General features: G+C 38.4%; 1 protein-coding gene across 1 annotated transcript in view; it reads right to left on the bottom strand.

Moving 5' to 3' along the window:
* LOC124488958 (lysyl oxidase homolog 2A-like) overlaps positions 1-15,597 on the bottom strand; it is a 29,796-nt gene extending 14,199 nt beyond the window's left edge. Inside the window, exons 1-6 of the mRNA XM_047051530.1 lie at positions 15,395-15,597; positions 12,881-13,220; positions 11,463-11,632; positions 4,951-5,159; positions 3,763-3,979; positions 954-1,137 (exon numbers count right to left, since the gene is read on the bottom strand). Coding sequence (XP_046907486.1) covers positions 954-1,137; positions 3,763-3,979; positions 4,951-5,159; positions 11,463-11,632; positions 12,881-13,220 — 1,120 coding nt within the window. The 5' untranslated portion in view covers positions 15,395-15,597. The remainder of the gene's footprint in view (positions 1-953; positions 1,138-3,762; positions 3,980-4,950; positions 5,160-11,462; positions 11,633-12,880; positions 13,221-15,394) is intronic.
* Positions 15,598-15,932: the final 335 nt, after the last annotated feature.

Below are 15,932 nucleotides of genomic sequence, written 5' to 3'. Positions count from 1 at the left end.
TAATTTCTGTAAAACACAATCCTCCTGGATATTATTGGTGTAGTGAGTAAACTAGACTTCCGCTGTATGGATTAGATAGCCCATCTCCCAGCGACTAAACTGATGTTCTACTATAGGTAATCGCGAGCGGGTTTGGGATGTTGTGACGTCCTGATGTTTTTGACTGTGGCTAACTAGTTAGCTACTGTTATCTTCACTTTTAGCCACAAAAACTTTCAATATTCCTAAACCATCAAACTGAACATTCGCGGGGATAGAAGTAATGGAATCAGGACCAAGAAAAAACATTTTGACACCAAAATTGTCTATATAGTGCAAAAATAACAGTGGTTTTAGGGCGGGAAATAAAAAATAATAATAAATAATAAACATAGGGCCTACATATATATAAGATAATAAAGGTTGTGCGTTTATAAAGACTATTTTGCTATATTTTGGTTCAATTGCACATTCTGAAATTTTTGCCCTTGCCTTTCAAGGCTGACATTTGCCTTTCTATCAGCAGATGTCACAATGGTTCCCTTGCACAAGTCTGTCATTCAGACAGAGGTTATTTAACCTAAATAAGGTATGTCAGCTAAATATGTCTAGTTTGTATATAGTCTACAATAATGTGCAAAACATTGACAAAAATTGAGGTGAATTATATTAAGTGCATTACCTTCACATGGGCTTTGTGGGTTGACTGATAAGTGCAATTCTTCGTCATGTCTTACGTCATATTGCAGGAACAATAATTGTAATTGTAAAATGCACACATGAGCAAAATAAATCATATCACATTACTTTGATAGTTTGACACAATGCAATACCGGAGATAAGCCTATTTATTCTATTTAGTCCGTAGATGTGAAGGGAATAAAGCCAAGGCTATATATAAAAGTCGATGTAATCAAGAAGGGAAGTGATGAGTGCAGATAAAGTGAACTGAAGGAAACACAAGGGAGTCCAACCTTGTCCAAGTCTGCCTCCAGAGAGGGCCTCCTTAGCGCTGCCAAATCCAAGCTCCCGACAAACCACAGTGGCAGCCCTGGTGTTCCAGTTGTCATCACAGATGGTACCCCATTCGCCATTCTTTAGCACCTCTACTCTTCCCTCTCCTATCATGGCTCCTCCTCTCAGACGCACCAGTGGTTGCTGTGGAACCAAGGTGAATGGATAAACACTTAAAATGTTTTGGCAAACTTATTACAGAGACATTATTATTTACATATTAAGACATTTACAAAAAGATGTGTTTATGCACTCTCTATAAATAGTGTGCCATTTTCACTTAGCATTCTTTACCTATTATTTTCCCCACATGTATTTTGGAGTCAAAACAATTGTGACAAGTGGTGCACGAGGACCATAATCCTAAAGGTTTCCTGGATGAAAAACCTGAATTTTGCAAGGTGGTGATCACCCACTTGGTGTTTGGTGATCACCAGCAAGGGAGAATATTATATAATGGATGTTCACCCACTTGGTGTTTGGTGATCAGCAGCAAGGAAGGATATGATATAATGGATGTCTGGTTATTTTTGTCAAATTTCTGTATGGGTTTATGGTGTAATATTTTTTGCTAATGCACCACAGTGTAGACACAAGGAGGAAACAAACTCTGGACCAAAGTCCATAAGAGTATGCTCAGGAACACCCCACAATGTAAACTTTTCCATCCTCAAAATGTACTTTTATTAGTGCCCAGTCCAGACTACAGCAAGGTACTCCTACTCCATGGTAGAGTTGTCATTTTTAAGGGGGCTGAACACTTGACTTTCTCCTGACCAGATACATGTTCCTGTTCCAAACCACCCACAGACTGGGATTTATTTGACAAAGGCTCATGTTGGGCCAAGACATGAGGGGAGGTCAGATACTTCTTTAAAGCATCAAATGTGCCAGACCCTTAGGTGTGAAGGACTTCAGACGTCTCCAGAGTTCTTTAACACATTCCTAGAGGTGGGCACAGGAAACTTCTTGGCAGCTGCTATTTTTGCAAGATTTTCATGGATACCATGGTATCAAAAGCATGACCTAAAACCCAAATCGAGACTTGCAGAAGTTGCACTACTGTAGGTTGATGGTCAAGCCTGGAGTCTCCAAATTATCTAACTCCTTGGAGATGATGAGTGACAGAGGGTGAGTAGATGATGGTCTTGTGACCCTATTAATTTGGAGAGAGTGATAAGTATTAACTTTGCAATAGGCCTAGAAATGTGGTTAATGAAAGAAACTAGCATGAAAGAAGTTCAAACGATACACATATTTTTATAACATTCAGCTGAACACTGTTAATCCTTATTTATGATGTGCTTTTATTTATATTCTTGTATTGATACTTATTGTTATTATTACTACTAAACTTCAGAGAAAACACGCCGGCAGTTCAAACTTATTTCATAGTCATGTTTATTTCTGGATCTCCATTACCGTAACTCTAATACCTAACCCCCCTAAATCTTAGTTTTCTTTACCTCAAAGACGGCATAGACCAATCATTAATCCAAGAGCACGGCAAACCACTCTATTTAATCCGGACAGTCCGGTTTTCTTGCCCTTTGTCCGGGCCGCTATAGCGTGTCTCCTTTTCGTCCTTTTGTCCTCCTGTTTGACCCTTCCTACCCGTCGTCGCAATTTACCACTCGTGTGGACTTTCAGGTGCCAAAACAAAGACCTCCTTCAAACTTATGTGGAGTTAAGAAATCCACTTTGCCATAAGAGCAGCAAAGATCAATATCATACATTCTGTAAACTCTGTCACATTGATATAGACGTGAGTAGTAGGGGGAAAGGGGCCTTACAGCAGCATGCCAGCGCTACGCAACTGTACAAGGATAATGCTAGTTTTGCGGGGCACTCTTCCTTAACATAATTTTTTGCTCCAAACACAACAACAGCGGATGATAAACCAACCGCTGCTGAGCTGACCAAATTATATATTTTAATTTCTATTACATGTAGTCATTTAGCAGACGCTCTAATCCAGAGCAATTTACAGCAAGTGCAGGGACATTTTCCCCCGAGGCAAGTAGGGTGAAGTGCCTTGCCCAAGGACCCAACGTCATTTGGCACAACCGGGAATCGAATCAACAACTTTCTGATCAATAGCCCAACTCCCTAACCGCTCAGCCATCTGACGCCCGCATATTACAATTGAAATTGTTTGAGGAATGGTACTGTTTAATTTTGTTATTTATCTTTTGACTAAACTTGTCTCACCAAAGAAAAGTGCACTTTTATTGAATTTCCCCCCCCCCCCCAACTTTTGGGGATTGTCCTCCTTTCTGAACCCAATTGTCCTCCTATTCAGGGTCATGCTGCTGGTCACCCTATGCTCACCGTATCTCGGTTTATGCAAGCTTCAATGTGCCACTGAGCACTTGCCATTTAAACTAACAAGGACACCATCTTTAATCGCCTTTGAGGCTTGGTCTAACTTCACAACAGGTCTATGGGTAAATCAGACCAGAATCTACATTAATTCCATTACCTTTGGAAGTAAGTTCAACCCAAACGGCATGAACTTAAAGGAATACAAACCTGTGGGCAAACTAGCTATGGAGATTTGATCTGATGCATGGCGACCGGCTACTATTCAGGTTCAGTGTGGTAAACATATGGATCTGGACATAATAACAGTTCATAATGTCTGTTATGGTAGATCTTATAATTATCATGGTGTTCAAAACACTTTCTTTCTTTATAGGAATAAGAACTACCGATGAGGCCAAACCAGAAAGTTTTCAACAATGCCTTCTAACATCTGTTCAGACATACCTGTATCCTGTAGGCCTCCATAAAGCCTGTGGTGATGTCATTTGCAAAGTCTCGTCCAGGGACACAGCTCACCACCACAGGCATACCCGTCTCACAGGTTTTGTTGCCCTTCAGCTCCAGCGGATGACCAAGCTTACAGTCTAACAGATGAGCCTCATTGCCTGTGCAATTGACTGAGAAACCCCAGTAGTTCTTTTTTCGACGTTTCGAAAGCATCCTGCAAGGAGAAACATCTGTGCGTGACACCAGTGACGACCAAGAAACAAATTGTGATCCAAAGTACATGAATAGTCACTCCATCGTAGTTTCAAGGTGTTTACTTAAAAGTAAAGTAAGTATGAACCAGATTTGCTACCTTAATTGTGTGTTGACTGCAGATGAAAGTTTTTTTGTCAAATTGTCTATCCATTTACCCATTATTTTGGATCAACAGTTAGGCATTTTACACCTTTGACTAAAGCCAGACTTGACAAAACATTTAATGAAAACACCTACAAGTACAACTTGTTATCTCAATCCCAACCATTGAAAGCTGTATCACCAGTAAACATATATAGGGAAGTTAAGTGTTGTTACAGCTATTTTATCTGACACGAGCAGACGTGGGCAAAAAGTGGCAGATTTAATGTCTTGTAGAATAGGATATATACAAAAATGTTACCTATAAAAACAATTCACTTTGAACTTTTTACTTTCCATTGGCTGCAATAACCATCCAATGATGTATGCATAAGACGAACTGTACTCCTTCACCGTTGCCACCTTTGTTGTGTTTTAAAAACACAACTCCCAGGCATGTCATATACAGTAGTTTAGGTTTATGTTTAAACTAAGGAGGTGCGTGGAGCCACTTAAAAGCCAATAGAGCCTGATTGATAGACTGCTGCAAAGATGGATTTGCTTCTGGCAGGTTCTCCCATCTTTGTAGAGGAACTCTTGAGTTCTGTTTTGTTGTTGGAGGCCGTTGGGCACTCGGTCATCTCCCCGACCCAGTTGTCTTTCATCCAACCGGTGCACATTATGAGGTTTGAACCTGCAACCTCTTGAGTTGCAGACAAATACTTTACTATTGAGTGATAACTGCCTACTAATCAGGTTGATCAGTTGTGTCTACTTTGTTTAACGCTTCACAAACCCCAAGTGGTGTGAATGCTTTTTTGAAATGGATCCCCTTTTTTGCTTACTTACCTGTAGGCCCTGCTGTTGTAGCCTTTCTCTCCAGGGAAGCCATACATGCCACAGATGACTCGGCTGTTCATTTCACTCCATCCGTTGTCACAGATCTGTCGCCACTTGCCTCCATCCTTCACCTCTATGAAGCCCTCGGTGATGGGAATGCGCTTACGATGGGAGTATGTAGCCCGAATTCTCACATCCTCCACCTGGACATTAAAACTCTGTGGAGGGGCCAGGACTGTTATGAATATTAATACAAACATTGATATATCCTTAGCAGAAGAAATGTATGCATAACCCAATCCAATGTCTAGTGCATTTCTTGTGATAACAAGTGTTAAAAAGATTAATGCAAACATATTTCAGTTTATGGAAATGTGCATGATTTGTATGTCACTTACATTAATTTACAGGACACAATAAAAGTGTTTTTTTAATAATATTAATGTGCTCATAGGGATCACCTGATAAGTTGGCCTATAACTGAGACTTCCCTGCTAAGATATGCAACATGCTAGGCTACTTAAGAATTTATATGTAAGTAACGTAATACAAATCTTGAGAACTGCATATTGCGCTGGTCATAAATGTATGCTTTGGAGATTATCCCTAAATTGTGCATGATATACATTTGACATTAACTTTAATAGTCTAAACGTAACGTGCAATTTCTGATAGGCTACAAAAACAGCCTAATTTAATTTAGTAAATTGTAGCATCAATAGTTTTGTATTATTATTGTATGTTATAATCTCCCTTCAGAGCTAAGATTGGCATGAGCTCATTAACAGTAGTCATTGGAGCTCATGTGCTGCAGAGATGGATAATCTCTGGTCTGATGATCTCCACAATTCCTAGTTTTCTTCTCTCCTCCCTCAATCTCCTATTAGATGTTTATTATTATTTAATCAATCAAGTGGTAGTTATCAAGGAACGGAGCAATATATCACGCCAAAGTCCCCCCCAAAAAATGCTAAGGTCTTACTGGCTGTAAAGGTATTTCTGACCTTTTTTCTGCTATAGAAAATCAGTGTAATTATCAAACCTCGAATTTGTAGACTCATTACTTAGTACATTTATTTTCCATCTCAAATTGCTGGATGTATTTTTTCATTGAATGGTATCACAGTTGTACTTTATTTTCAATCCAATCACCATACAAACACTAGCAACCCCAGGTATCTTTCTGTCTCCCTAGGAGCAGAAAATCATTTGCTTTTTGCTTTTTTCATGCTTTTTTAAGACTAGACAAGAATCAGTGGAACACCCCACCAGGCAATTATTTTTTCCTTCAAGATCTTGGTGAGACGATGAGTCATGGTGTCCTTTAAGAGGGAACATCTCCCCCATATGGAATATCCATTAACCAACCACCAACAAAAAAGATTTCCCTCTCATGTTGCAAGCTCCACCCTCAGGGTATTCCCTGGTTCTTTGAGCACTGTGGATTGGAACAAGGCGGATAACTTTTTGTTGTCTTTAGTGTTTTTAGCCTTCCCAGATTCCACCCCAGAGGATTTTCATGGAATGCATGGAATGCAGCTAAGCTACTTTCTTGGAGGTCTGACAGAAGTAGAAGTTAAGGAGAGAAACATGGATCAGCAAGCCACTGAATACCAATGTGACTTTGCTCATAATTATAGCACACTGTAGGTATCTATGAAGATGTATTCACAGTTCGTGAAGTAGTTGGTGAAAGTGGGGATTTTGTTGGAGACAGAATTATTTCATGAAGAAATAAAACACTATGTTTTCTAGATACCTTTGCTAACCTCAAGTGTGATTAGCCAGACACAAAGCAAACTAACTTATAGCAGCACCTATGACAAGGAATACAATGAATGTCAATATCCACACTGCTAAAACTTCTAATCCCCTAAATTATTGTATAAAAGGTTTTTCCTGAAATGAAGAAAGTGTTTATAGTGTCCTTAAATACCCCAAAATGAATTAAGAGAGAACAAATAACTCAGCAAAGACATAAGTCTGAAGGTTCTTTCTTTCCTCTTGTAAATTCTCTCACCACAATGGGAAGAAAGGAAATAATATTTTATCTGATCATTGAAATCCTGCTGATCCCAGAATTACTTTACTGTTGGGGCAGCAGAGCAAGAGAAAGGTGGTCCTGACCAGAAGGCCATCAGTAAACCTTAGAGATGTTCAGTTTGGGATCTCTCTCATGTAAATATGTAGAGGATTGGAATGTTGGTGTTTCGGTTTTGGGTTTTACTCTTTAATCTATAAGAGGAAACCAAAGTGCTGAGTCTTTAGGTTGAAAAGGGTCCACAAGACCCATGGCCAAGGCTAGTCCACCCATTTCCTTTCAGCTAGACCACCAGACATAACATCAGCATGACACAGTTTGTGTAAAGTCTACCTAAAATGTACACTCTGTTATTTTAATGTTTGAAAGGCCTGAAAGAAACTTTCCCATAACCTCAAAATAAGCGCAGAATGAGTGGTTTTGATGTACAAATGCCCCTTTATACCACCTAATAAACCTAAAATGACATACTAAGTTCAGAAAACAGAGCTGCATGTTGTGCGCAATGAAACTATTGCAGAAAACTGATAACTACAATATATATTTGGCAATTTGTTTAGGTTAATTACCTTTCCCAAGTGTCTAGCTACAAGGCCAGCTCTACCACTGGTATTGTAAGGCATAGCATTGATAGTAAACAACCAGAACTGTTTAAATGATAGAAAAGAAATATAGAGTATCTCCTAAATGTTCTCATATGAAGTTAATAAGTAAAATGTTAAGGTAAAACAACATATTATACAACAGTCATTCCTCCATATTTATCTCAATGTACGAAATCAATATTATCCAATTGTATTATTCTCGGATTATAAAATTATAATATTATAAAAAGTAGTCTATTGTTTTTGACAAACTTCAAATCTTGGGAAAATTAAGTCCCTTTCAGGGAGTGTTATTGCTTAACAACTTTCATGTGGCCATCTGAAATAAACCAGACTGTTTTGTAAATGTTTCCCATCACAAGATTGATGTGTGAGGCCTCTACAGGGATAGACTAAAACCACTCTGCATTTCAGTCCTCTGATTCACCTCTGAATTTCTGACTCACCATTACAGAAAGGTCACGTATTCTCCCCACCTCTCACTAAAGATAAGTTGAATGTATCCTAATCATGCAAAAGTCAGAGACAAGTTTATTTTTGTAATTACTTCAACATTTTTACCTTACCCTATCCCAGTCGTTCTAACTGACTGGAACAAAATAGAACATGCTGCTGGCACAGTATGTGTGTGTTTGTGTTTGGCATCTGGAGTCTTTATGTTCTTGTATGAATATCCTTAAAGGACAAAAGGTTAAAGAAGACTGTAAAGAAGAGTCACATGGCCAGACGAGATTCCCACATGGACAATCCCAGCAAGAGCAAGTTCCAACAGAACTACAAGCAGACAAATCATTTCCTGTATCTAATGACTGAAACACACCAACCCAAGAGTTGGCAGAGTGCCTTTAACTGTTCCTGACCATGCATTGGTCAAACTTGATCTGACTCTATACTTACATAGGAACGTAAAGTAAAACATTGCATGGGGGATGGGGGCGTGTCATGGGAATTTCTGGCCTGCTGTTATAGAGTTAGGAATGTGGAGAGTCTGATGGACACTATTGTTGGCCTTCTGTGGAAGGCTCACAATACTGTTATAACAAGTGGTGTCTGACCATGCAGGATCTCTAGCATGACTCCTATATGTTAAATGTATGCACCTTCCTGCCAAAGTAAATTCCTTGTCTGTGCAAACTTTCATGGCAATTAAAACCCTTTCTGATTCTGATATTAAATTATGTTTCAATGACGTTCATCAACATTCCATTTGACTTTACAAAGGTGAAATGCCAAGAACTTGATTATTACTATTATGCAGGATAAACATGTTCCTATGCTTTTATGTAAGACGATATTTAGACAAACCACAGTTACATCTAAAATGCAGAATGATCTGCAATTAAGTTGCATTCAATATGCCATGAAATGAATGGAAGTAGGGGATATTAAATTTAAGATGTGCATTCTTTCCATCTGACCATGAACACCAGACTCTCACCCTGTGGTGACTGTTACTTCATGCAGCATGCCATTCCTATGTGCACATAAATCCCATGTGAGCGTTGTTGAACTTAGCATTAACTGATGATAAACAAAGTTTCCTCCCACACTTTTTAAAGACCAATTGGATGACTTCATTTGTTAAATACTTTGGAAAGACCAATCTGCGGAGTACAATCACATAAATTCTAAAACAACATAGGGACAAGAAGTTGGTTGGAGGCTTCCTATTCCTACAGATACTCTAGGAGTTTTTGTCCAAAGGGTTTGTGTTCATATTAAAACACTGGCAGAAAATGTCACTTGAGAATTCCAAACCTAGTAGAGTACCTATCAGGACAGTCAATAGCGTTAAAATCACATTGATTTCTTGCACTGTTATTTCAAATTACACTAAGGGAAACTCCTAGTCATGCTGTCCTATATGGGCATGAGTTTTAGATTAGTGTTGAATTCCAACTTCAGAAGGAATTTCCTCCTGTTCGTCCTCCTCCCCTTATGTCTCTCAACCCCAAAGAGATTCTCCATTCTGTACAAAGCGACTCTCAACATCACAACTGGATGGTATTTCCAGTGTGTGTGTGCATGTGTGTGTATGTGTGTGTGTGAGTCAGTTGGTGTGTAACCTCATCAGTATCTGAAGTGGTGAAACAAATCTTCTGCAGAATTTTTTTGTGTGGGTTCCCAATGATAACCTTCCAGGATTCCGTTTGTCTGACATCTTCTACTTCTAACTTTCTTGTCTGTGCTAAGAGAGTTTTCAAACCTTTTTAATTTTTTTGTACCCCTCGGATCTGTCACTACAGAGCTAAAATAACATTTGTATTTCATCCTGAAATTGTGTGTTAGTAAAGTTTAGCTCGTAAAGGTCAACTTTTCATCAATCATCTAGGTGTGTGAAGGCAATTTGCCGAGGTGGAAAGTAACGAAATACTCACATTACTGTATTGAGTAGTTTTATTGTGTATTTTGCATTTTTCAAGTACTTTTTCAAATCGGTAATAAAAAATGTACTTGATTACGTTTTAAGTGAAGTATTGTATTTTGCTACATTAGGATCATTCGCCACTACAGTGACAAATGATCAGCATCTGGCGGTACGGACAAAAACCCGGAAATTGGTTTTATGTAGCTCGAGTTGCTACAGCCAGTAGCTAACACAACCTTAGAGCTACAGCGCTACACTCATGAACAAGCCCCCATAGTGTAGCTCTGTAGCTGCCTGGTTGTGTTAGCTGTTGGCTGTAGTAGTAGTTAGAAGTTTATTTGACGTGTTTTATCATAAGACATTAAGAGCCCAGCCTGCCATCAGAGTATTTTGCTTTTCTTTCTGAAATGTCCCTTACACTGAGATTTTAGTTATATTCTGTTCATTTATGGAGTCAAACACTTAATTTGGCCTTGATGTGCTTATCAACTGTTGTTTATGTTTGTGAAGAAAAGAAGGATGGCCCTCAGAACTAACAATGTATGGTACTTTCACTTTCAATTGATTATTTGAAAACGTTTTATGGGATATTCTGTACTAAAATGGCAAATTATACATTTATAAGGGTCTTACATGTCATATGTGACATGTTTTAAGTTGTTATTGCACTTGTATAGATTTCTATACAATTTATAGATTTTTCTTTAATTAAAAACAAAATAGTTTTGGATTTATGACCCCTTGTCCTATTTTCACTACATTGGAGAGATGCCCCCATCCCGTTTTACAGTTTTTTTAATGTAACTAAGTAACTTTTACATTTTAAATGAACTTTCATTACTTTTACTTGAGTAAGTTTTCAGATAAGTAATTTCTCTTGTACTTGAGTAACATTTCATCAAAGTATTGCTACTTTAACTTGAGTACAATATTTTAGTACTTTTTCCACCTCTGGCGATTTGATACACCCAAGCTAAGTGGTATTATAAAAGGGTAATACAAAGGGTTGTGGTATTACAAAGGGAGTGGATACTTATCCAAGTTATTTCCATTTGCATTTAAAAGATAGATGTAACTGTATGTAAAAAATTCCATAGAAATGTTTATTACTTGGAAGTTGTGTAGGATGTTTAGATTAATATTTAAAAAAATATGGCAAACCATTTCTGTATCACCAAAGAAGAGAGATTTCAAATGACTAATGCTTCTCTCTTTCAGGAAGGCACAGACAAAAAGGGAAGACCTGGAAGTGTCTGGAATCCAACACCTCCCCTCACACATACACGCACACACCATCTCCCTCAATGCCTTCAGGAGTGTGTAAATAGTTTTTTAACCATATTTATCTTCACATTGTGCTCAGCTTTTGTGTATTTAATGCACGTCCACCAAATCAGTTTCATTATGTATTGTGTTCTTAATAGACATACAGTACACAAACCCAAAGCACTGTCCATGGGCAGTATACATTACTGTCTAAAAAACGTATGTGTGCTTTTTTATGTACCTCCACATTATTGTTGCTGATAAACTTGAAGCCTGGAATGCGTTTCTGGCTGCAGACCACCCCGACATCCTCTGTGTGTTTACAGTCTGACACTCCAAAGCCATTGGACTCGCATTGAGCCAGACTTTCCTCTCTCCCGGTACAGTGGACATTGTCCAGCCAGATTTGACCTGGAATGAGGAAGCACAGCAAACTCATTTGAGATGACGACTGGGAGATGAATGACTGACTTTGTGAATAAACCCTTACTCTGCCGATGCACAAACAAGGTTAATTCCAGTACACAACTGTTAGACTTGTTGTTGCACCATTTGTCAACTGTACTGCAATCGCCATAAATCATTAAACATATTGTTTGTGCATTGGTAAAGTTAAGGTTATGGTAGTCATTTGAATATCCTTTCTCTTGAGGCTTTTCACAAACCATACTGCATAAAACATTTTTTTGTTTGTTTTTAATGTAGACTGAGGTATGACTTTTAAGGGATGCTCGGCTCACAAATTAGCAGTAATATTAAAATAATTTACATTAAAGTGTAACCAAACACATTCAGGCTAAGCCCGCCACTTCAAAAAGGGATTTCCAGTGAATTTTTGGGTCGGGGGATTTTCTCCTGAATATTCATGTATCCGGTAGATTCAATGCTCCAAGTGACACTGTGACACACCCAATTAAGCAAATATCACTATGTGGGACATGCCCTCTTTTCTTGCAGCCAAATCTATTTCAGAACATTGTAGCCATTGCTATGTCATAGCGCGTTTCTGCAAGAACCCATGTAGTCTGCAACTGCCTTTGCAATTTTGAGCCGCACATTTAGCATTAGCCATTTAGCAACACTTTACACAAACGTAACATTAACTACCATGTAACCACATGGTAGTACCTTTAGTAAAAACAGTGTAGGTACATTCCAATAGAGGAATTGTTAGGGAATTAATTAGTGTGCATTGTTATCTTTGTTTATATGTGTGGACTTTTTACATTTTTACACATAAATGTACAGTTACTCTCCTACTATACTGAGGAAAAAAGGCGCCAGAGTGCACTAGCGTTTTCCAGTGTAATTCTCTACACTTCACCATCCGTCCGGACTGAGGATGACCTCAAAGAAAATGTTCAGGATGTACATAAACGTACCGGAAACATTTGTAATGTTCACCTAATGTCTTTCAGAGGTACTGATTGTCACAGCCTGTTTGAGACGTTATAGGTACATTCATAACGTTCCCGTTCACACATTATGAATGTACCTATGATGTCCTGAAAAGGTGCCATTCAGTACCCCTGAAAGGCCTTAGGTGAAGGTCACAAATGTCTCAGTTACGTTTCTTAGCTGGGAAATGTAACTAGTGTAAATGTTTAAATATACTTTTGAAATGAATGTACCTATACAATGGGACCCCTGCCTCCTTACCTTCTCCTTGTCCATACTTGGAAGAAGGTGACCAGGACACAGCATCCAGATACCCTAGCTCCTTGCACACCACACGTGCTGCATAGATGGAAAAGTCGTCATCGCAGACTGTGCCCCAGACTCCATTGTAATATATCTCCACTCTGCCCTCATAGTGCTTTCTCTTGTCTCCTGCCAGACGAAGCTGGATGAGTGTGGAGTCACGGGTCAGATGATGGCCCAGCTGGGCATGGCACAGTGCCCACAAACACAGCAGAGAGGCCAGATGACAGTGGAGAGAACTGGGAGACAGCATGGCTCGAGACAGACAGGAAACCAAACAAAGCAGATGGCAGGTCATCTGGAGGAATGACAAAGTCGAGATCATCAATTAAATTGGGCAGATCACCTAGCATTGTTTATGGTACATGTCACTGAATTAAGTAAAATTTCATTCAATTAAATATTGGATGAAATAATGTGATGGATTGTGTTAATGTAGACAGTTTAATTGAGCTATTTGCTACACTATAGTAAAGACACGCATATAATACTGTACCCTGTATTTGTTGACTACTTGCACAGATTGAAACCTCTTCTCAATTCTGTCAAAAACACCTAAAAATGGCATACCCATAGTACATTTAAAGCTGTTCTTGAACCATTTGGAGTACATTGTGGTCTCTTTTGAAATGTGACGTTCTTTCCCATGTTGTCAGGACCCCTGTAAGTCCTACTGGTTTAAGAAATTGAAGCTTTAACACAATGAAATTGAGAGTTTTTATTTCCACCTGGATTTTGAAAATAAGGTCTAGAGGTGGTAGGTATTGGCTGGAAGACACAATTGGACCACAGCATGAAGCCTTACCTAATTCAAGTAAAAAGTCAAATATAATACCACAATATATTCATTTTTACACGTTTTTCTAAGAGTACATCCAGGCGTTTTCTTTTGGAGACTCCAAAAAGACCCTTGGTAACCAAGGTCAAATACTTAGGATAAAAAGTAGGACTGTCAAAGTTAACGCGCTAATAACGTAAGCGTTAACGCCTTATTAAGTTAATGACTTCTCCTGGTCCAGACAATTAGATGTGGCAGAAGAAAATGACCAAAACCACCGATGTGTAATTCATTAATTTTCAGTGGAAGTCACATGACATGCCCCACAAATCAGTGTGAAATACCTGGCAGCAAAAACAGGTAGCCTAGCAAGCCCCTATTCTTTGTGTTTATTAGGGCATTTTTGACGAGCAACGTCAATATGTTGCCAGTCAAAATGAAACCAGCTAGCATAACACAGCTAGCACAGTATATGCAAGGAAGTAAATGCTATTTCCAGCACCACACGGAGCCGCTCGCGAGGAGCAAATTGGTGAATTCATGCAAATGTAGTTGCTGCCAATGGATATAGTGTAGTCATCTACAGGCGATCAGGTATGAATAACAAGGGCAACATTACTTGAATATTAGTCCCAAATGAATTTAACTTATGAAGCAACAAGCAATAAGTGAATTGTCTGTATGTGTGAAAACTGCTTTATTTTGCACATCTGTATTCTAATTTTTATTTATATATCATCTGATTATAAATATGTTGTAATTGTTTTAGTTGGCCGGGCGGTCTCATTGGATGAGGGTGGGGGGTGCGGGGGCAGCCGCCCTTCCAAAACAATGCTAAGGGAAACACTGCCATAAAATCAATTTTTAAAAATTATTTGCTGGTAAATCCTGTCTCTTTATGCTCCTACACTGCAAATTAGGGACAGGCCTAATCACTCAAATATTCAATATATGGGGGGAGTTATGGTTAAAACAAGGAATTTTGAAGGGAAGGAGCTGCTACTTAAACACAATGTAAAATTGTCCTTACTAGAGACTGCCAAGTTAATTAGTATTTAAAAAATAAAATAAAAATTTGCTAAATATGTATAGCCCACTGAAGCCATTCCATCAGGACAATTCTCATGCACTAAGCATTGCAAGTAGTCTTTTGCCAATCAATACTTTGAATTAATGTGCTATTATGTCAATTGCCAACAGTAGGATTTTTGTTTGCGTTTTGAGGCCATAGAGAGACACACTGTGTATGTACCACAATTGAAAACTTTCCAAGAGAATTTAAGCTCTGTGAACTGACGAGTGTTACAGGATTGCAGTCATTAAAATTATATCAGGATGATATATTGGCCCATGCAGCCTTTTAACTGTTCTGATACGTATACTACTATAAGACATACTGTTCGTATAGTTCCTCGAACATTTCCAAAAACAAAACATGGAAATGAAAAGTATTTTTTCACTTTGTCATTTGGCTTTATACCAAGCCACAAAACCATCAATTGTAGGCTATTATTGTCAGCCTCTATGAAGAAGAATATCTTATGCCTCTCAAAAGAACACCATTTCAACATAGATCAATTGATAGTTCATAATTTCTGATGAAATATGGAAGTTGTCATGTATTCCTACTTAAAATGCAAACCATATTAACACAAGGATCTTTAAAAGAAGAAAAAATAGTAAAATACACTCACTTTTTGAACATTATAGTCTGGAACACAACGCCTCAGAGAATAGAATAGATTCTGACTGATTCCAAATGCAGTAACATCCCTTAAATGTTGATGTTTTCCAGATTCCCACCTCTGCTCCAGTCATGTACTGCTCTCAGTCCAATGTTTCCTTAAACTTTCTCCACCTCCTGCTACACTGGTGGAAGTGGACCAATGAGTGACGTCATTCCTGGTACTCCTGCAAAATGCCCTGTGGTTATGAAAATACGAAACTATACAACAGCCTGAGAATAACTTGGCTTGCTCAAAAGCAAGACCATTAACCATTTCCTGACCATTAACCATATTTCCTTATTGTTAGGAAATTGCCAAACTGTTATTTAAGCCTTTGTGTGGGTGAACGTTGCACATTTAAATTTTAATTCAACTAACCATAGTAACATTGAATGAAGAATGATCTAGTGACCTGAAACAAAATGTAGATCCACAAACTCCTATCACTGTAAAGTAAGCCCTGTTATTTTCAAAACAATGCCAACAAACCTAAAAATGTGTTTGT

The sequence above is a fragment of the Hypomesus transpacificus genome, unplaced genomic scaffold, assembly GCF_021917145.1.
Source record: "Hypomesus transpacificus isolate Combined female unplaced genomic scaffold, fHypTra1 scaffold_159, whole genome shotgun sequence".
In the NCBI taxonomy this organism is placed as follows: Eukaryota; Metazoa; Chordata; class Actinopteri; order Osmeriformes; family Osmeridae; genus Hypomesus; species Hypomesus transpacificus.
Note: the sequence above shows the minus strand (reverse complement) of the source record. Positions and strands in the feature narration are given on the sequence as shown.